The 22,224-nt window shown below is 32.8% G+C and overlaps 1 protein-coding gene across 8 annotated transcripts in view; it reads left to right on the top strand.

Annotated features, from left to right (window-relative positions):
• The window catches only part of LOC116346382, a 72,990-nt gene extending 51,878 nt beyond the window's left edge, over positions 1–21,112 (top strand). For 7 of the 8 annotated variants that reach the window (XM_031776395.1, XM_031776398.1, XM_031776396.1 and 4 more), the window contains exons 4-6: positions 16,409–17,302; positions 17,833–18,883; positions 19,082–21,112. In XM_031776395.1, coding sequence (XP_031632255.1) covers positions 16,553–17,302; positions 17,833–18,883; positions 19,082–19,104 — 1,824 coding nt within the window. In that variant the 5' untranslated portion in view covers positions 16,409–16,552 and the 3' untranslated portion in view covers positions 19,105–21,112. Of the gene's footprint in view, positions 1–16,408; positions 17,303–17,832; positions 18,884–19,076 lie in introns of all 8 variants that reach the window. The other variant, XM_031776403.1, reaches the window with a different exon arrangement.
• The last annotated feature ends 1,112 nt before the right edge of the window (positions 21,113–22,224 follow it).

Below are 22,224 nucleotides of genomic sequence, written 5' to 3'. Positions count from 1 at the left end.
ACAGGAATGTAATTTGCATCAGTAGAACGGAATTTATGATTATCAGTTGCGGATTACGAAAATTTATGACCGAAAATCGCTGTAAAAATGTACCCATCCGATGAATGCATTCACCAATACCATGTATATATGTACGATTGGGCTTCCCATCGTAGTTTCTTCCCTATTTTTTTTTTATCCTGGCTCAATTGGTTTTTATTGACATGATGTGTAGAAAATAATCAATGGTTTATTTGTGTGCGCTCTGCGTGAGGAAGTACGACCTATGCCAAATGTTTCGATTCAATGAAAAATTATTTTTTTTTCTGTTTGCCTAATGCACTGAATTTATTTGAGAACGGAATGATGAATCAATGCGTGGTCGTATGCAAACTGTGCTGACAAAAATATAGTTTCGTTTTTTCTTCTTACCAGATTAGTTGATTCTTTTGATGTAGTGTTGTGCAGCGTGTGCCGCCGGCTAATTTCATCTTTGTATACCCATTTCCTTTAAATGATGCGTTTCGCATAATCGAATAGTTTCTAAATTGGCACATTGCAATGATTACACAAAGAAAGGAATTACTCGGTATTTGCGCTTCAATTTGGTTGCGATTCAAAGTCTCGAATAACTTTAATCAACAAAATGAACAAATTCAATAGAGGCCGAATGATCTGCTTTTGTTGTCGTCGTTCTTTCATTTTTATCATTTTGAAAATGCTCATTTGGAACATATGATGGGACGATTATATACGATTTTCAACTTCATTTCAATGACGACTTTTTGGATGATTTTCTGTTTGCAATAGCACTTTGTTGCTGTGTAATGGGCGGCCAATGTCATCGCAACGCAACGACCCTAATTTTATTGCGACTTTCACTCACTTTAATCATATGTAATGCATTATGTGCTGACGATAATGCTTGTCTTTCAATTTGGTAAACGGTTCTAATGTTTATTTAGCGACGCATTCGAGTACCACCATATCCAAAAACATGCTCCTAGCGTTCCACTTTTATTGAAATGTACGTCCAAAGTTATCGTATTCTCTTTTTTTTTCAATGGCATTACACAAAAGCCAAAATAACCGACGTCATTTCGAAGCTTAAGTGTATTTAGTGAATTGAACTGTATATAAAACGGCCAAATCACAAGAAAACCGTGAGCACTTAATCAGTGGCTATAAAAAGGGGCAAAAATTCAATGAATGCAAAAAGTAGCAAGACATCAACTTGATTGGTTTGACGTTCCGGGTGTAATTTTTTATCATCTTTCTATTTAATACTGTGTCTGTCATTTCGCCTAATTAATTTAAAAGGCGTATTTATCGAATTAAATGTTTGTAATTAATTCAACCTATTGATTTAAGTCCTTGATTTGATGGTATATAATGAAACATGGTCCTAATGATAGATAATGAATGACTTCGTATATTCTATCCAACACCGTCCATTATTATAAATCTTTATTTATCAGTTATATATTTTGAAATTATTTTAGAATTATGCCCACTCACATAATACTCTTATGTATATAAATTTGAAGCGGAACAGTTTTCTGTCCTCAAACTTGTCTACAAAGTAAATTAAGCTGATACTCCTAATGTAAAGAGTCATACATCATCGACTTATCGATGTGCGAATCCGTATTATTTTATGTCAGCTTAGAGTGATACAAAATAACGTTCTGCGGTTTACTATAAAATGTTATGTACTCGCTTCTTGCATCCATTTTGCCACTATTTCATGTCATATATTCATTATTTAATAGAATCTACTGATAATCTGCTCGTTTATATATGATTCGCGATTAAAATCGTTGTATTTTTCTTTTGATTTGTAGTACGAGAGAGTTTCCTCTATTTACATTTTGAGCGGTACATTTGTTTATGTTCAAATTATCATTGTTTTATTCATTCATGTTCATATTTAACTAACAATCCTGTCGCTCTCACCCATACAATTTTTTTTATGTACATCATTGTTCGTATACTTGAATGTGTAAAAAAAAGCATGCACACTTTACACACAAACACCGCGGAAAAAATGCAAAAAGTGTGTTCAAAATGTATATTACCTACATATGCATACAGTTGACAATCACTGAGTTGAAAGAACTTTGTGTTTTTTTAAGTTAAAAAAATCTACCATAACAATTGCACATAACGAGTGACTGAAAGAAATAAAACAAAAAACCAAAAAGAATGAAAAAAATTATAGAGTGAACTATACACTATAAATGAGTCGGAAAGTGCAATATGCAATATTCATATTAATATACTTGTTTGTTGAGTACAGAGTTGCATTAGCTAATTAAAAGGATTTGCATTCAACGACGATGGCATAATGGCATTTCACCATACAATTCGAATACAATACCAATAAAAGAAACGCGAAAAACCATTAAAAAATAGCGCAAACATAATAATGTGGGGGGCAAAGAAAAAACAATTTCACTATATATGGTATATGGAGAGACTGCTAAGAATGTTAATAGTAAATGCTTCAAGAAAAAGGCGACAATTAGAAAGAAAAAAAGAATAACGAGTCGAAATCAGCGAATGCGTTTGAAAGAAAGGGAATAAAAAGAGCGAAAAAAAAGAGAACGAAAAATGTGGTGGAAAATATGAAGTCGATACGAAATACAAACAGCCTCATAAATGTGGAAGAAATATTGATCGTGGTCGACTAGACATTTAACTTAACTCATATTGCACATTGGCTTTGTGCACGAGCTGACTTTGTAATAGTGATAAAGTTGGAAAAACACTAATAATCGCAGACAACGAACGAGTTCTTTATAATTATATTACGATTATCGATCAGTTCGAGTGTAAGATGGTAAATAAGTACATTATTTTTCTATGTTCGTTTTTATTGAGTTGACACCAATTGTTTAAATTGCATTAGACTGATGTCACTATTGAATTAAAATCAGAACGTTTCACTGTTGTAAAATATAAGCTTTTGTGTAGTTATTAGGTATGCCATAACCGTTTCATAATAATCATTTCGTACACGATTCCCCCAAAACATGGATAATAAATTGAAAAGCAATGTGATGCCGCCAACGAATGAACGTTTGATCTCACCAGGGATTCCATTCGGATTACAAATATCAATTCAGACAGTTATGATGCATATACATATACAATGACATTTATATGTGAGTACAGTTATGTATATGTGGAAATTCCTCAAACCAACTTCAAGCTAAAAATCAATTTCAATGATTGAAAATTCATATTCTATAGGAGCTATGGAAAACATTCCGAATATACTGTCAATGATTCACATGATTCATTTATTAGATAATATAGGTATGCACTCACTTTGACCAATTACAGTTTTCAATTGGTTTAGAGCATCGGCCATTGCCTATATGAGGATACCATCACTTTAGCAACGGCTCACTCTTGTGTTTGAATTATTCAAATACTTGACATACTTTAAAAATACAAATAATAAATAAACAAAGACATTTGATATCAGCTAATGCTAGCAAATCGCAACTACTCAAAATTCAAAAAAAAAAAAATCTTTTTTCTGTGGATTTTTTTTTTTGATTCGAGTTGAAACCAAAATAGAGTAAAGAAATCACAGCTGCCAATGAAACACAATCATTTGATGTTCTGAAAATTTGATGAATGACTATTTGTCCGCTTTATATGAATAAATATGTGAATAATCCATGCAAACAACTCATTACAATTTGATGGTATATTAAGCGAGTGAAATAGAGTTGGTTAATATATCATCAATCTACTCATGCAATATTTAAATTGCACTTTATGTATATTCTACGATAAATGTTTGGCGAGTAATAGAGTTAATTAGTCTAAGACGATCCTGAAATGGATGTATTTCCATAAACACAGTAACTAATTTTTTTGGAATAGCGTTGGCTCTGCTGGAAAATTGGTATAAGTTTTTCTACAGATTTCAAATTCAACTATATAACTGCCGTCACATGATCCAAAAACTATGCTAAGGCATACATTCTCTCGAGATATTCATGTAATTTACCCCTCCGGACGAACTGCTTTCTGACCTTTACATTGGCATAAAGTCTGCAAAGTTTCAAATATTATAAATAGTCTCGAATGTCATAAAGCATAGTTTGAGATGACTTTTTTTTATCGTTATTAGTATAGTATAAGCAAATAAGCTGGTACATTCAGAACACCTAATCTTTCTTTGATTTTTACATGAGCAAGAGGTAATATCTTTGGTAAAGCAATGAAAAACCATTTAATATGAATTTTTTAACCATTATTTTCAAGGATTCGTGTAGAAACGAGATAATATCGATAAAAGTTTGTTATTTACATTGTGTTATTGGTTATGCGTATGTCATTTATATGCTGCTATTTCCCTTCAAAATCCATTGATAACACATGACAAAACACAACAAAGAGATAAAATTGCAGTAAAAATTAATGATCTAAAACAAAAGCATGCACAACCGAACCGTATGAGGGAGCACCACAAACAAAAAAATGCAAACTGAACATGTGAATGTCATTTGAAGTGTAGATATGAAGAGAAAAAGGGGAGAATGAACACACATCGCGAAATAGACACTCGTGGAATTTGCAATACATATCACTCAATCCACATAAAATTTTAAGAGTATTGATGTTTTATTGCATTTTATTGTTTCAGTGTTGACAACTGACAACATCCGTGCAATGGCGGCAATACCAATAAACTGAAGAATTTTCAACATGAAACTCATGCGATGTTAATGCCGGTGTTAATGTTTAATGCCGCAGCATACGATAAGACCGTTGAATACGCTTACCTTTTAGGGGAAAAATGTTCACCGTTGATGCTTCGTCTAAATTTCGATAAGAGATTCTTTTAGCTGAATAGAATGCGTTTGAAACCCAAGCTATGATTTTGTGTTTGTACATTACAATAAACACCTTAAAATGACTACGTGTGTAATAATAATAATGATTCTCTAGTGTATCATACATTTTCAAGTTTGAAATTTAGTTCAATGAAAATCTTATTCTTATCTTTGGATATTTCTTGAACATAACAAAGAAAACTGTTTTTGGAAAAAGGTGAACTTTTAAACAATTAAAAGATCCATACTATTCATAACTGTTCCATCACGTTGTACATACATGATGTAATGCTTGCATATTTTCTTCTAGAAGTTTCGAGCATTTGTTGATACCATGCCTAAAACCACATTGGTCTTTTCAAATATCCATGTTTATAATTTCATATTTCCTGGAAATTTGGTCTTTTCAAGTAGCTATATTCAAGTGGAAATTCCAACTCAAATGAACTCTATATTATTACAAATTCAAACAATGGCTGTATATTGACTGTACATGTACAATACATAATTTACAAAATTTGAATAAAAAAAGTCCATTCATTTGACAAACTACATCAATCTAAATCTAAACAATGTGTAGCAAGTGATTCTTCTATTTTCTATTTATTATAAAAGTTTTGTTCAAATAAATTTCACTTCGCCTCTTTGAATTGGACAAATAGAGAATTTCTTATTGTTTGCCTGAAACTTTTGCACTTCTCTCTCGTTCTTTCCAATTGAAGTTATTGAATATGCAAAATACACGTGCTTATGCGAAAACATGCGACAACATGTTATGTATGAAAGAAGCTTCTCTATAGAATATGTGTTCAGAGAAGTTAAATAAATGATCTACTTCATAAATTTTATATTACATTTTCGCATCATTGCAATTCCGTTTCATTAAACTTGATTTGAAGATGTTTCGATTAGAGTATGTATGTTCACCTTATCAGAAATGAGTCATGTGTCGAGTACATAGATTCATAAGGTAGAAACTTGTTTGATAAATTCTCCATCTAAGAAGAATGAAAAAGAAGGGAACGATTTCAATATTGTGCGCAAAAAGATAGGAAAATGGAATAAAATTTAATATCTTCTGGATTATTTTTAGCAATTTATTCCTTTGGCGTAATCATTTCAGAATCCCTGTAAATTTCTTTGTTCAAGTTATCATTTCCGTCTTGGAGCACAATAAAGTAAATAAGAATGGCTTTAATTTTTTTCTTAATTCTGTAAAGTTTTTGGTCATATTGTGTACAAACATCTTTCAAAGTTGAAATAATCTAATGTTTGATTGCAAACAAATTTGTTATTGGTACTGTAACAACAGCTATTTTGCTCTGTGAAAAAAGTGGTTTTTCTCTCCTTCTTCTTGCCAACCACTAATATTTGCAGACTTTATCAACTTCAGCTCTGGTTCGTTTTATTTTTAATAAGCCACTTGTTTCCACTTCATTTTTAAAGCGGAAATTCAAGCAAGATGAAAAACTAAGTGGATTAAAACCAAAATGAACGAAACCGAAAATAAAAGTGGATAGAGTTTCTTATCGCATTAAGTGGAATTTCTAAAGTGATTTCAACACGAAAAATGTATTAAATTGATTGTTGAAGATGAATCCTTTCAAATTAAACTTTTTATATTATTATTTCCTTGATTTTTACCACAAACGTTGCAGAAATTTGGTCGAAATCCAGTATTGGAGTTCACTTCATGAACTGATTTTTTCAATGGATCAGTAATATTTGGAAACCAAAATAAGAACATTTTCAATAATTGGTCAGTCTTAAACGTTTCAAGAATTTTGTGATTCGAGCAATAAAATTATATTACAGTTTTTTCTTACTTCCTTTCCTTTTTATAAATACCATCGAAATCATTATCTGATTGAATTGTTGCACTTTTTGTTTGCTCAACTCTGCTTACAATCGAATCAAAAAAGTTTTATAGTATGTGTATTCAATTAAGTTGAAATGGAAGAATTCGAGCTCTGTGCATCGTTAAAAGACTATCGAAATCAAAATGCGCTAAATAAGGAGATGATCAGCGTAACAACATAAAGAAAACGAACTGTACAGATAGACAATGTTTCGAAAATGAGAGATAATGTGCAAGTCAGGTTTAGTTGGTTTGAAACATCTTCTTTCGAGTTCATTCTTTATAGTCAAATGTTTAATTTATTTGGAGAGTCGATACAGAAATTTCCAATGACTTCGTGAGTGTTAATTTTTTTGGGGATAGGTTCATAAGTCGTGAAAATAAATTTTAATGTGATATCGATATACACAGATGCTTCTTTTTTTCGCAACAAACAATCACACGCGTGGATTAACTGTGTCATCACTTCACGATGGCGAATCGAATAACAAACAAAACTCAGGCGCGCACTCAGCAATATTCAAGACACAAACGCTTAATTTAAATATGCAACGACATGGTTTCATTCAGAAAAGGCGTTGAATACATTTTCTTATGGAAAGATATTGGCGAAATTATGTTATCAGTTTTCAGAATCTACATGACTCGTTTCTCTTAATTTCACACCAAACTGCTTAGGCCGTTGTGATTTTTTATTTCATTTTATTTTTATTTTTTTCTTGTTTTATTGACTTTTGCCATTTCAATTCAAAATCTTTAGTTGACTCGCTCAGATAACCGTTTTGCACTAACGACGAACATTGCTGAATGCTTTTTCAAATTGCAAAAACGAATAAATTATTCTACATATGGTATTATGTAGACTTTTTTCAAGATATTTTACCTTGTATTTTATCCATTTTGATTCCCGTTAATACATCGCATCTCTCTGAAAGATTCAAGCCCATCACAACACTGTACATAAAATGTGTGATGATTTACTCTGCAAGTGATGAATTTACACAATATTAGAAAAACGACCTCCTGTGATTTTTCAAATGTGAATTGAAAAACAGCAAATATGAATTCCCCGGGCCAGAAAAATATTCAGGCATAAAAAGCATGTGACTATAGTCAATGGCGACACACTTAGACGCACGTGCTTGGCTTCGGTGTAACGATTTTTTCGTCCTCTTTTGACGATAACAATTACACAATGGCGGCGTCTCCAATTAAATAGAGAAATAGCGTCGATTTTGTACATGTATTTGTTTGGAGCGACGGCAAATTATTGTTTCAATCTCTAGTGGATGAAGTAAATCGTACACATTCACACACAGTATGCAATCATTTATCATTTTTGAGATAATTATCGTTTCGTGCCAAAAGTGGATTTTATTCAAGTATTTCTCTTTCTCTCCCTGTGTTCACCTTCCATTTTTCGGATTGGCGTTGCTAATTCAATCCCTTTGTTTGATTCTAGGCGATTCGATTTATTGTGTCAGCTCCGCCCCACCTTCAAATGACGAACAATGATTATTCTCTCTGCGCCTTGCAATGACTAAGCATCGATCATTAATTATGTTGTGGGTCTATGTGATAAACAAAACATTCACAAAACACTATAAAAACATTCACAAAACATACCATATACATAAATCGTACATGGCAAAGAGCCGTACGATGAAGATGGAAAATAAGATCTCACGCACGTGTCACTCAAATTCACAATCGCATCATAATCAAGCGTTTATATAAAGTCGTTACCATTGTTTTTTTTATTTTTTTGCATTTACGTTTGCATTCCGCATTGGTTTTCTTTGTCATTCCAAAAGTTTCAACCGAAAATCAGAAAATTACCCCAAAACTTTGTAGGTAATGCTTTGAACATTAAGCGATTGCAGCGAAAAATCACCTCTTTTCGATTCATTGTTATGGTTTTTTATTGTTGATGTTGCTGCTGTATGACTCATCGTCTCGACATTTAATTAGCTTCGTAGAACATTCACGTGCGATACAAAAAAAAAAGATAAAAATGGTCTTATTTTTGGAATTTGTCAACATTTTAATTTATTTGAATTTCGTTGCCAACTGCATGGCTGACGAAATGAGAATGATAAATCCAAGTAGAAGAAATTCAGTTTAAGAGCCATTATGCGATTGTTTGAACGAAAGAATGATATATATGCATACGAAGGCGACAAAACTTTTTCCAAGCAATTGTCTCAATCACATCGAATAAATTTCGACTGAACAAGATGCCGACAGAAGAAAATTCTACAGCTCTGATTACGTTCATAATGCAAAATCAGAAGAAAGACACAATTACGCACAGGAAATGAAAATGAGGGAAACAAAGAGAAAGAAAAATAACAAACATCTAGACTGAGACAGCGCCAACACAAGAAAAAGTTGAGCGGAAATGGCTTTTTAAAAGAAATTAATCTCTTTATAAGCATGAGTTTATTGCGTTTCTTTAATTATGTTTGTGAGAGCGTGAGGTTTTGCCGTCACAAAGCAAAGTTTTGTTCCTTGAAAGCGCATGAAAAATCTTCCTGTTTTTATTTTGCTTTTGTCTTGCTATCGTCCAATGTGATGGGAATCGATAGAGATTGCAGAAAGTGGTAGACTCTATCACATTTATGGAATGGCCCTGCGTCTCGTCGCTATCCTCATAAAATATAGCATTTTATTTGCTTTTTTTCTCATTTTTTCTGTGCATTTTTTTTGTTTCTTTGTAAAAAGAAAAAGACAAAACTTTGACAATAAATAATGTTATCACTTATCAGTTTGACTACGAAAATGGTTTTGTTCGCCTGTATTGACCCACACGCGCGCACCATTCCAACCGAAACGTACAAAAGTAATCTGTTTTATTTTTTCCGTTTTTATTTTTGTCCTGCTATTTTCCTCATCGCCTTGCAACAAATGCACACACACACACATACACACAAACTCATACTACGTTTTTTTCCCTTCGGATGATAACAATAATAATCAAACGAAGATTGCAGGGTTTTAAGTGAAAGTTGCGCCACATACATAACAAAATGATGTTTGTTGTACTAAAGATATGGTTTACGTTTCCATTTTCTTGGCCAATTTCATGTGCAAAGCAAACTTCCACAATGAAATCATAGAAAATAATAATGGTGTCGCGGCATCACGTCACCATTTTATTGTGTTCATTTACTCATTTTGCACGCTTATCGAAAAATACTTTGCGAATAATAAGAAGACTTCTGATGTAAGGCTTTGACCGTTTTATTATATCAAACGATTGTTCTTATCACGTTTTGTTGTTGAATCTCATTTTATTGTTGCTTTTTCATTCCATTTTTTTTTTTCAGTACACAAAAATTACACCAACTTTATGACAAATACGTTAGAAATGCTCTTGGGCATGGAAAAGGTCTTTCCGTCTTCAAGATGTTGTGGCTTTTATTTCGAATAAACCGTGTTTTCGATACGATTTAAAATTAAACAAATAAAAAGTGAACAAAATCAAGTATTTGGTCGCAACGTTGGCATATTATATAATAAATTTCAAATGAAGATGTAAAATTTCTTAGAAATGACTTGATGCCAGTCAAAGTAAAAAAAATATAAAACGAAATGCTTGCTCTAAAAATGCAAATGAGCTCAGCCATCGACCTATCTTTTCCCCATTGCCATTGATGTTTTCCCTCTTCAAGCAAACCTTATAACTCTTTAATTTTTTTTTCAACAGAAGGATGGAACAGCATATTGTTAATGACTGTTGATCTCAAAACAGTACATTTATCTTAAATCACTCTTTTAAAAGTATTCCGTTTACCAAATGCTTTCACAGATTGCACAATAGCAAAACTGGGACGGACGAAAGAGATTTCATAGAGATTTTTCGTGTTCAACTTTTTTAGTTTTCGTTTTTTTTTTTTTGGTCAACATGAAAATTGAAAAGATTTCTGTAAAGTTAAAGCAGAGTGTTTCGTGTAAGTTTCATGAAACCACAATCTTGTTGTGACCCAATTTATGTTGTGGTTAACCGCATGTTCAACGATTATCGCTCCAGTTGCTTTGAAATGAATGCAAGAACAGAAATTAGCCGTCAATATTCTAATTCGATGGAAGTTCGAATGGATGGAAATTCCGTTACTTTGTTTCTCTTTTTTTACTATAACGTTTTCAACACGTTTAAATTGGTAGCAATGCACACGAAAGCGATATATTGTTTTTGTGTGTTCTGTGACCCATGGCCTATGTTTATTCAGCACATACAGCGCACTAAATGATCTATCCTATTTTTGTAGGTAGATTTTTTTGTAATTGTTGATTGTGGTAATTTGTTTATAGATTCTATCTGAATGGAAACCACAAAAGTTAAATTAAAGTAGATCGATGTCCATGTGGTAGCAACGAGAAACTATCATAAAAATGCAGTTTCTCTCTTTAAATGCCACTGCAACAGCTAATGAAAAAACATGGATCTTTTGTTATTCAATTTGGCTGCGGTTCGCATTTTTGTGTGCCACCGTTATACCGTGTTTTCATTCTGTGCGCTGCATTCAATCGATAGCAGTGGAAAAAAGCGAACCATGAGAATAACAAAGTCAATGCCTTTTTACTTTTTATCGGAATATTTTCGGTTTATTTTCTAACAAAGGTGTTCTAAGTGTGCATTCAATGGTTCTTTGTGTCCAAACTCTCTGTGTGAAATAACTGATACCATAGACCATATTTACACACTTTTCATTGGTTACTATGACATTAACAGTTGTTGTTGTCGTTTTTTATGATGATGATTTGTTTAATTGGTGCATATGTTTTGTCGGTTGAATGACCATTTTCTATTCCATTTATTCTTGCCTTCATTTTGTGGTTGCTTTCAAGCATGAGAAAGAGACACACACTGACAATGTTTATATCAATATAGCATAACAATTTCCTTGTTCTGCTCCGGAGCTCAAATGGCCACATGATTATTTTTTTTGTTATGTATGTGCAAGTTCTGTCGAATCCGTCTCGAAAAATAATTCTTGCATCATTTTAGTAATGCAGCACTCAGGCTTGATTACTTTTTCTTTTCGAGCGAATCATTTGAATAATCATGTTAACCAAATGCGTCTTTGTAGTATCAATCGAGGTGAATAGAGAGACTTGCAACAAAAACCATTGTTACCTTTTTGTGCATTACACCGAGTGCACTGTGAGCAGGAATGAAATAAAGTACACATTTTGAATTCGGCTTTTTGAGTGCAACAAATTTGAATATGTAAAATTTGTAACGATTTTCATATATGTATGTGCGCGAGCATTGTGCATTTCACGTAAAATTCAAAGCAACTTATCGTATTTATCGTTCACTGTGTCGTTCGGTGAAATTGCAAGCGACGGATGTTTTCAACAAGCCCATATGCGCTTTCTCACATTTTCGATTGAGCAAGAATGGTGAAAAAAAAGAGAACTCACGCCAAATTCTGTGAACAGCTCTATTCAGTGTTTATGCATTTCCCATGAAACCGTTTCCAAAGAAATATTTAGTAGTTGGACTTTTTTGCTGCCACGTGGCAATTCAGCGGTTGTACAATAAATTTTACGTACGTTGTTTACCGTTCGAGTTTATTTTCGCGACGAGATGTAAAAGAACGTGTGATTTTTCTCTGCATCGTGAAAATCGGCTTGTGGCCAAAATAACAAGCTACTGCATCTATTTGGTAAAATACTATAAGAAGCAGCGTGTCTCTTTATATGCAGCTTAGCATTGAAAAGTGGATAAACCATGAAGAAGAAAAAAACACACAAAACGACATACAAGTGAAAAGAAAATGAAGAAGAAGAAGAAGAGGAGAAGAAAAAAATAGTCGAGTCCCGAAAATACGGTAGTTAAATGAAAGCGCTGTATTTACGGTTCGTTAGATGTATCCACAATTTACTCAAAACTGCACACTCCTACTCCCAACAGTGTATGCTGCAAATGCGGGAGCCCCTCTGAAGCTTGACTCATTCGTATAACTATGAATTTTCCTCGCGTATGAATTCGAATGGAGAATTTGCGACGACATGTGCATTTTACCAAAAAATTACAGCTGCAGTTCACGTTCTGATGTTCGCTGTTTGAGAAAACTTTCTTCGTCATGAGATTTTTTGTTGTTGTCATTGCTAATGTCTGCCAACCGCATCAGTCCTACAAATAGAAAAAAAATCATTCTATTTGATGCATACACACGAATTGGAGAATTGTTTCCGCATGTTTAACTTCTAAATTATAGCGTTGATGCAGGGTTCGCATATTAGTCGTGTCATTGATGAAGAGCAAACATCGAAATTGAAACGCGAACTGCACACTCAAACCAAAATAGCACAAACACAAATTACGCAACCTGAGTATGTGCTTTATGACATATGGAAAAATGTTCTATTTGAACGATGATTTTCACTTAATTTTCATTTCTCATTTCCCAAGTTTTATGAGATCGAAATGCGGTTATCATCCACAATTCGCAGCTTAATCGTAGTGAATGCATATTTTCCCATACAAATATTTTTTCATTTAATGAGTAAGCATTGTCCATTTTTAAATAATGGCGTTTAATCGACAAATAAAATTTAATATGAAACCGATAGTATAACTTAAAAAATCAGTTTAAATAAGGCACTTCGAATAAAGATACAAATGCCTGAAGAATGATTAACGCAGAATACGAATTAAGTATGAAATATTTAAAAACTTCGTCTGAAAATTGGTTACAAATGCTTATCGTTCTGGTAATTTGACATTGATTTGTATTCTCTGAATTAGTTTCTTCTTTCAATGCATTTGCATATCATTGAGGCACTTATTGCACAATAAATTTTTTAATTGCCGTCATATTTTCAATGCACTCAATTCCATTTCGGCTGATCTTCGTCAATTAATCACATAACAAAAATAAAATCGGCTCTCTCTCTTCTTTGACATGTCCATTTACGTCTTTTTTCTTACTTCTCTCTTCCATATACACCCAAACACATAAAATACTCATTATTATTATTGATTAAAGTCCCGAATTCCGTCTCTAATATCAAGCAACGATAATGCAGCGTCATCATACACGGACAGATTTTTATGTGCAGTTTTATTCTCATATGCCGAGAGTTTTATTATTTATTTATATTTTTCAAACCTGTGCTAAGTGCATTCATCTACATACACATACAAATTCTCAAGTCACACACATTTATTTTACTCGTTTTCTTTTTCTACACATAAAATGTTCTTAATGTAAATCTCCTATATAAAATATCCATTTAACTTTCCATTAAGGTGAATATTCTTATTATTTGCTTGTTTATTTTATTCTTTTCGTCACTTTAACCCATTTGCTTTTTGATATTCGTAGTTTTTTTCTTGCTTTGGCAAAGTATACATTCCTGCTCCCTTTTGCCTTGCCATTCGTTTTAGTTTTTATTTTAAGCCCGAATTTTGCCTTCTATGCGCATTTGAATTATTATTCTAGGCCATTAGTTCACACTTTGGGACGTTATTAAAATTACAAACGGCAAAAATACCCAAACTAAGATTTTTCGTTCGAATCTATTTTTACTAAAACTGGTAGATTTATACTCCTCCTCCGTTCGCTTGTATAAACAAATAACATGCTTTAAATGCATTTTTCATGACAGCAGAAGTTTCAAAACTTGACCAAATGAATCACAATCGAGCCAAATGCGTGGAAAAATATTTTAAAAATTCTCCTCGCAAATGGTTCCATTAAAAATGGGAGTTATCTTAATGCAATGAAATACGTATGGAATGTGTTACACCATAATGCTAAACGTAGGTGATTAATGTCAATTTACAGATCGTTTTAATTTTAATGATCGTTTTGATTCTTCGTATACTAAACTTTTAAAATATAATGATCACCCTTTAATTTTCCGACGCTAAAAATTTACGATTTTGTTCTGAACTGAAATTCTCTCAACGTGAGTCGTGTGTTTTCATAACAGTTTTAGTGATAAATAAAGCATTCGAGAACATTAAATGGACCGAGAAAGAAACATATTTAGATAAAACTTTGATTTTTCTCCCATAATACGAGCTTGAATGACATTTTTTTATCTGTAAATGAAAATAAGTGTGTTTGTAGAACGTGTTGACGACAAGTTTACTGATTCAGAAGATTAATCTGAACCGTTGACGATATACTATAACAACCTTGATAAGTGCTGAAAATTGCTAGTGTAGAAATTCTAATGAAAAATGCAATGAAAATTAGAGTAGCGAAATTGTATTTTTCACTTAAATCAACTTGATTGCGCCAACGATTCAAGTCTTATTTGATTTGATACCGATATTTCAGCACATAAACATTTTTTTATTTTTTCGTGTGTTTCTTATATTCACGTTACTCACATTTTCTCCCCAAATAAACTGGAACGCTCACACAATCACAAAAGTTGCTGTTGAGACACACACTCATGAAAATTAAGATAAAATATTTCTAAAAATATTTCGCCTGAACATATAAATCTTCTCGCGTTGAGTTGCAATGCAGTTGAAGATTTGCTTCACTTATGTGTCGTGTGCAGTGCCACATCACTCGTGCGCGTTTCGTGTCAGTAAAACTGAGTTTACTGTTTGTCATAAATAGTAAATTGGCTGAAAAGATGCAACCGTTTGCAATCAACAAGAGAACGATTGAAAGAGAAAACTGAAATGTCACATTTGTGATACTGTTGTTCATCAACTCGAAATTCAATTCGAATTTACATCTGTTGTCATTTCCAGTTCTGACTTCATGCAGTCGCTGAATTGCTATTCATTTAATTTTATTCAATTTAATTTAATGCCATAGTCAAAATAGAATGTTACAATTTCCATAAATTTTCTTTCTTATGTCTTGTCATTTTTCGAAATTAATAGCAATTTTGACCGGCATTTATACGACAAATTCAAGCTCATAATCCAAATAAATGCATTTTTCTCACTCATTTAGTTCAATGTGTTTTCGTAGAATTCACCTATCCATTCCAGTCTATCGTTTATATAACTCATGTTCAAGTTGCATACAATCGTTCCGGCGAATAGAATAAATTCAAGCGAATTGACAAGACATATTTCTTATATTTGTCAAATCGGTAGTTGAATTACATTAAATAAATTGCATGCACATTGTATAATATATTGTTCTTGTGGATATTGATATAGATTTTGCGATTGCTGATAACTACAACAAATGAAAGAAAATATTGACTTTATTTCCACCTTCATTCGGCAAACATATTTTAAAAATAGTAATTGCTTGAACAAAATTGAAAACATGGCCTTCCATTTTTATTATCTTCCTAGAGCAATTGAATAATGGAGCGTTGAGCATTATCTTAAGCATCTTTTCTTGATCTTAGGTCATTTGATTAAAAAAAATAACCGCAACACTACGTATCGTCAATTTATTTATGCATACTTGAAATAATTTCTAAAGAAATGAAAAAATTCCAAAGAAAAATGTGGTAGCGGCAAATTCTTTGTCAATGGCCGACTAAAGAGGTTCGATTCAAATGGACCTCAATACTCATTGGCATTCATTGGAATCATTTCTCATTTAAATTAAATAGATTCAATGTTTGATCGATTTACGAAGATAAAATTCATTTAAATTTTCTCCCCTTTTTTTGCTTCGTTTCTTTTGCATATAATAAATGAAACGCAATTCTCTCTTAATCGATAAACATTTTTTCTAATGTTTTTCTTTTTATCTTTTTTTCTTTTCAGAATCAGTTTACGTTGACGTATTTTGTCCGACAAAAACTATACACTGAAAAACGCCATTGAACAAACAAAGAAGGAGAATTCTTGCGCAAAGTGAATGGAACTTGATAATTGAATCGAATAACGTCTTTTTTTAAATGTTTTAATATGTTGCGAAAAATTCCCAATTATGAGTATCGCGATAATAACAAAAATACCAGTGACAGTAGCAGCGGTTGTGAGGACGATTTCGATGCTGACGACAGCTATGTAAACGATTGTGATGAGCATGAATCTAGAAAAATGGACGCAACAGCAGCTACACTGAATCTTTCACCAATGCCACACTTTCCACCGCCACCCGACTATCCACCGCCAACAGCACGAACACAAACTCCACAACGAAGTCGTTATTACTATTACGAAAACGGTAAAACCGATATGAGCGGCAGTCGGCGCCGTGTTGGAAGCTTAGATAGAGATTGTGGTTATACAACTGATGGAAATGAAATTTGCAGCCAATACCGACACAATGGCTCGAATCCGACAAGCAACAGCCACAGTGCAAATAATAGTTTCAGCAGCACCAGTAGTTCTAGTAATAGCTCCGTAGTCATGCATAAAATGAAAATGCCACAGTCCCAAATGCGATATCCGCTGCAAACAAACACAAGCGATTTCGATAGCATTGAAATCTTTTCAACGGAACAGGAGAAATGCTTTTCACATAAAACGCTCACTTCATTATCGAAAAGTAGCAAAAATAAAATGAATCACGGTGGCGATGCCGTTCGTTCGGATAACAGCAACCAAAACATTAACGTTGTGGAGTTATTCGAACAAAATTTAATTCCATTCGGTGGTAGTGCAGCCAGCTTTGCACGAGAAGCGAAACTCCATACTAACGCTGAACCGCAGGTGAGTTTTATGAAGATTTTCAAACTTGTATATGTATACATAACTATTTCAGAAAGAATCATAAATCTTTTCGCAACTGAAATTAGAAAGAAGGGTTTTTCATTTGATTTTGTTTTTGCCATTGAACAAGATCATCAGTTCACTCGCATTGCTTTACATTCACTGCACAAAAACTCTATCATTTAACGAGCGCATTGCTCACTTACATTAATCTTTCACTGCTTTTAATTTAAATCCATTCTCATTTGCGTAAAATTCTTTGCAAATGCAACGAAAATCGAGTGAGATGCAGACTTCACTGAAATGTTTTTGCTTTTTCTTAAAATGATTATGACGTTTTTTTGTATCCATTTCTGTGAATGATTAACCGTCTTGAGAAAATCTCTTTTGTCATTTTTTTTCTTTTCGTTTTAAGTAAATTGAAAATGAAACCTTTTATTCAAATTAGAAAATTGTTGATGACACTCTGCACTAAAATTTGAATTTATTAAATGCCATTAATTTTAAATGCTCATTTTCATATCATTTAGGTGAAATGGGTTCGAACGAATATTTCAGCAACAATGGAACGATTTCATCCAAGCCCGTCGACATCAAAGCACAATAATTCCACTGCCGATCATCTTTATCAACAGATTGATGAGTCGCCCCGGTCACGATATGATTTTGAGACGAATCATCCATTAGGCGCTGCTGGACCATCAAAACCACCACCACCAAATTCAATGCGCGCTTTAATGATGACGGCGAATCGAAATGCTTTCAAAATGTCACCAACAATGCGTCATATGTACACGACACGGTACGGAACTCAAGAAAATATTTATGAAGAAATTTCCAGTGAAGAAAGACTACGATTGCTGTCTGGTGGACATTCAATGATGTCATTGCATCAAACTAGCTCAGTTGAAGAGGAGTTTCGTCGTGTTCAAAATCGACATCGTCGAATTTTAGGTGAATTAAATTTATCAGTTGAAGCGATGCTAATGCCTTCAACTCCACCGAGTGAAAGTCCCATAGCACAGGCCGAAACGCAAGAATCTGAAACAACCGCATCAACGACACGTTTAAATGAATTATTAAATGTTGTTGGTCCAACCGACGAACTTTTGTCGCCGGTCAGCATTAATGCAGCCAACAATAATAACACGGGTGATATTGATAGTGGCTTTAGTGGTAGCTCTAGCAGTGGAGGTGCAAGCTATTTGGGTAGTTTACGTTATAAAAATGGTTTGCCAATACGATCGTCAACACCAAATGGGCACAGCAGTGCAAGTAGTTGTCGTTCATCACAAAGATCAAACGAAGACCCTGGTATACTAATGATTTCCACACGGTCATCACCACTGTATGGAAATGGCATTATAAATGGTAGTACCCATGGTGCCCATACACTTGCAAAAGCAAATCGATTTCGTTCGGCTGAAGATCCTGGACCAAATGCCACTTATAAAGATGGTAAAGTAGTTGTGAATGGCGTGGCGACAGCAAGTAGAGGTGGTTTTTGGAGTAGAAAAAGTTGGAGAAAATTGCCGGGATTTTCAAGTAACAATAGCGTTAATAAAGCCGGTTTGAACAATGGTAAGTGCAATCAACTGTTCTCATTTGAAGAAACATAAAGTGAACAAGACACAAAAAAAACCTTAGTTTATTCGCTGCTTCATATGTATTTGCATATTCAGTAGAACGCAATGCAATCACGCAAAAAAAATCCATAAAAAGGTATTAAAGTTTTATGTTTTGTATTTTGTTTTTGTTTCACCCCTTTACCCAGTTTAGATCGGAAAAATAATTATAGCTGAACATGAGAAAGTTGTAATGGTTAAAAAAAAGTCGACGAGAGCAGAGAGCGAGCAAAATTGCAACATGTCATTTATTTATTATTGGCGCGCTGAATAATTAGGATACATACGCATTATGAGTGTGATTAACGTGATGATAGATATGGCCTATTCGTAAAATTCGTATAGATAAGTTATTGAAGCGCTAATTGACAGATTGCGCAGCGATGCATGTGAGTTCATTCAAAATACATATTTTAACAGCCTAGAAGCGCAAAAATGTAATAGCTACAAAATGGAAAACATTAAAATTAAACACTAACACTAGATATAAGTAGATACCTATATTAAAATGGAAAATAAAAATTGAAAATCAAATAAAATGCCAGTGTGCAAATGCATGTCTTTATTTTTAGTCGATCTGAATGTAAATAAAAGAAAAGAACGCATCTAATTGTAAAATTTTTAGCGATTGAAACAAACACTTTGAACTGAATTTCAGAAAAACGTATACTGAATGAAATAAATGTTATAACATATAATATATTGAATGAAATATTTCAAGTCAATCTCCAAGAAAAACAAAATGGAATAATGCAATGATGAGCGCATATTGAATTTCTCTATCAATTCATTTTTTTCGTGTGCATTGGAAAATTCAGTAAAATAAACTGTGAACGATTTATCTGTATCTCATGCCAGTGGCATAAGAAAGATATATGAATATACATCAATCAATGATAAATGACACAAATTGTCCGAACCTAAAGTCGATCCGTGTGTATTCTGAATCAATCAAATCGGTTCTTTTCTCATGTTCTTATGTTGAACCGAAATTCAACAATTTTCGTATTCTAATAAATAAAATAGCACACATAATGATTCTTTATTAAAGAAGTCTATGTGTATATTGCACAATCTTTGTCTAGACATAAATGTTGTTTTTCAATGGGATCAGCTTACCGATATAATCTATATGCAGTTGTGTCAGTTTTTCTTTAAGTTTCAATACGGTGCTTTTTATTAAATTTATTCTCTATCGTTGTAAATAAAATAAAAATCCGTCGGCTTTTACACACTCACACACAAAAACATTCATATATATGCTATAAATCAATATCAAACATGTCATCAATTTTCATTTGATCACGCCGTTACATTTGCACACTTTGTTTTCCACAAGGAATTTTTTTCAAATTTACCATCCAAAAACATGCAACATAACAGATAAAAAGTAAAACATTTTTAAACAATATTTGATTTTCAAGCAAAGAATTGATATTTTATTGTATTGGACATTTTCTCTAATCGTGCCATGTTACTAAATGTTTATAATAAACACGACAATGAAAATATTTTTGACCGCAAATATCAAGCCACTGAAAAATGTGTATTCAAATGTTCAATGAAATAGCTTACCACCGCGGAATATAGAATTTCAGGCCATTTTAATATACAATATTAACAATAGTTCACGTTCACTAAAATAAACAACTGATTTTGCTTAGCTAAACGTATTTTGCTTTTGCATTTGCAATTGCGTTATTCAATAATAAAATTGAATTCGAGACCAATGAAGTTTAATTTATTCACCGCAGCATTCTTTGCAACGATATTTGTTGTGTGGCGTTGTTATTCAAATTGGTATCAATGAAAAACGCGACTACTTTTCATCTAACTGGCGTTTTAAAGTGGACGTTTCTGTGGATAAAATGTGGGGGCATTTCATCATTCCATCCAATTGAAACACCATACCCCCTCATACAATTGAAAACACACTCACTTTTCATTTATATTTTCATAGTTTAGTGATTGAAGCGTTTTAGGGAAATACATTGAATGAAATGCATTCTTTTAGAAAATTCCATCACAACCAATGCTGTAAACAATAATAATAAAATCTAAATGTTTATAAACAAAAAAATATAAAATACAATTATTTGAATAATATATGAATATGGAATAATAATTATATTTGGTCGAACATTAAGAGGTAAACACCAGAATATGCGATGGAAAAGAAAAATTTAAAATCATAAACAAAAATAAATGAATTGATTTAAAAAAAAAAAACGTCTATGTGTACATTTTTTTAAATTTAAAAGGTTGCAGTGATGTTGAAATGCCATCTCAAATCACCAAATTAATCGTAATTTTTTAATTTTATTCTTATTTTGTGGAACATAAATACTCTAACATTCACTTAGAAAATGCGCATCGTTGCACTTTCCCAGTAAGTCATTCAGTTTCAAAATGAATTTTGAGGATAAAGTTTTATTCTAGGTTAAAAGCGCGAATCTAAGTTATCTCCCTACTTTCTGGTTGGTGAATACTTTAAGTGAAAACTTCTGGTGTTTGAGTTCATTTACACAATGCTATTCAATTACATCGTTCTGATGCTGGTAAAAACCATTCCGGGTAACTGGCGTTATATTTTATACGTACAAGTTTCGAATTAGTGCAGCGATAATGCACCGCGTACGCGTGGAAAAACCTCATTAAAGATACAGCTGTTAATGAAAGTTTTCTTAGTTTCTTGACACAAGAACACACATTTACTATGTTTCAACATTTCGTTGACTTTGGTTTGGTTGGATTTTAAGCACATTTTGCGTTGAGCATTTTCCTATTCAAAGTTTTTTTTTTTTTTGTAGAATGTGAAGTGAAAGTCATTTGTGAAGAAAAACTGAACCAAATTCTAAAAGCATACAATCATTGTGTACACATTGCGCAGCAGAACATGCTCACACACAAAAAAGACAAAGAACAGCTACAAATGTGCTTGCAGTTTCAAGATTTACAATTTTATAGGTTTGGAGTTCTTACAACATTTAAAATATTCGCACCGACTTTTCCTGTCTTGAATTCACTTGATTTACATCAGATTCGAATGATTTTAGCTGCCGCATTTAAAATGTAAGTATCAAAATGTTTGTTCGGAATTTGTCTCAACAGACATAGATGGCACACACAAATGTTACATTTAAAACTACAAATCGATACAAGTGTTTTATCCCAAAATTGTTTTTATAAAATTTTGTTACCAAAACGTAAGTACAGCAAACACAATCTGGCGTGAATTTTATATTTAATACAAGCAATTTATCAATGTAAAATTTTGAAGCACGCTTCTATCTGAGT

This window comes from Contarinia nasturtii, unplaced genomic scaffold (assembly GCF_009176525.2).
Source record: "Contarinia nasturtii isolate CC-2019 unplaced genomic scaffold, AAFC_CNas_1.1 Cnas_scaffold_1500, whole genome shotgun sequence".
In the NCBI taxonomy this organism is placed as follows: Eukaryota; Metazoa; Arthropoda; class Insecta; order Diptera; family Cecidomyiidae; genus Contarinia; species Contarinia nasturtii.
Note: the sequence above shows the minus strand (reverse complement) of the source record. Positions and strands in the feature narration are given on the sequence as shown.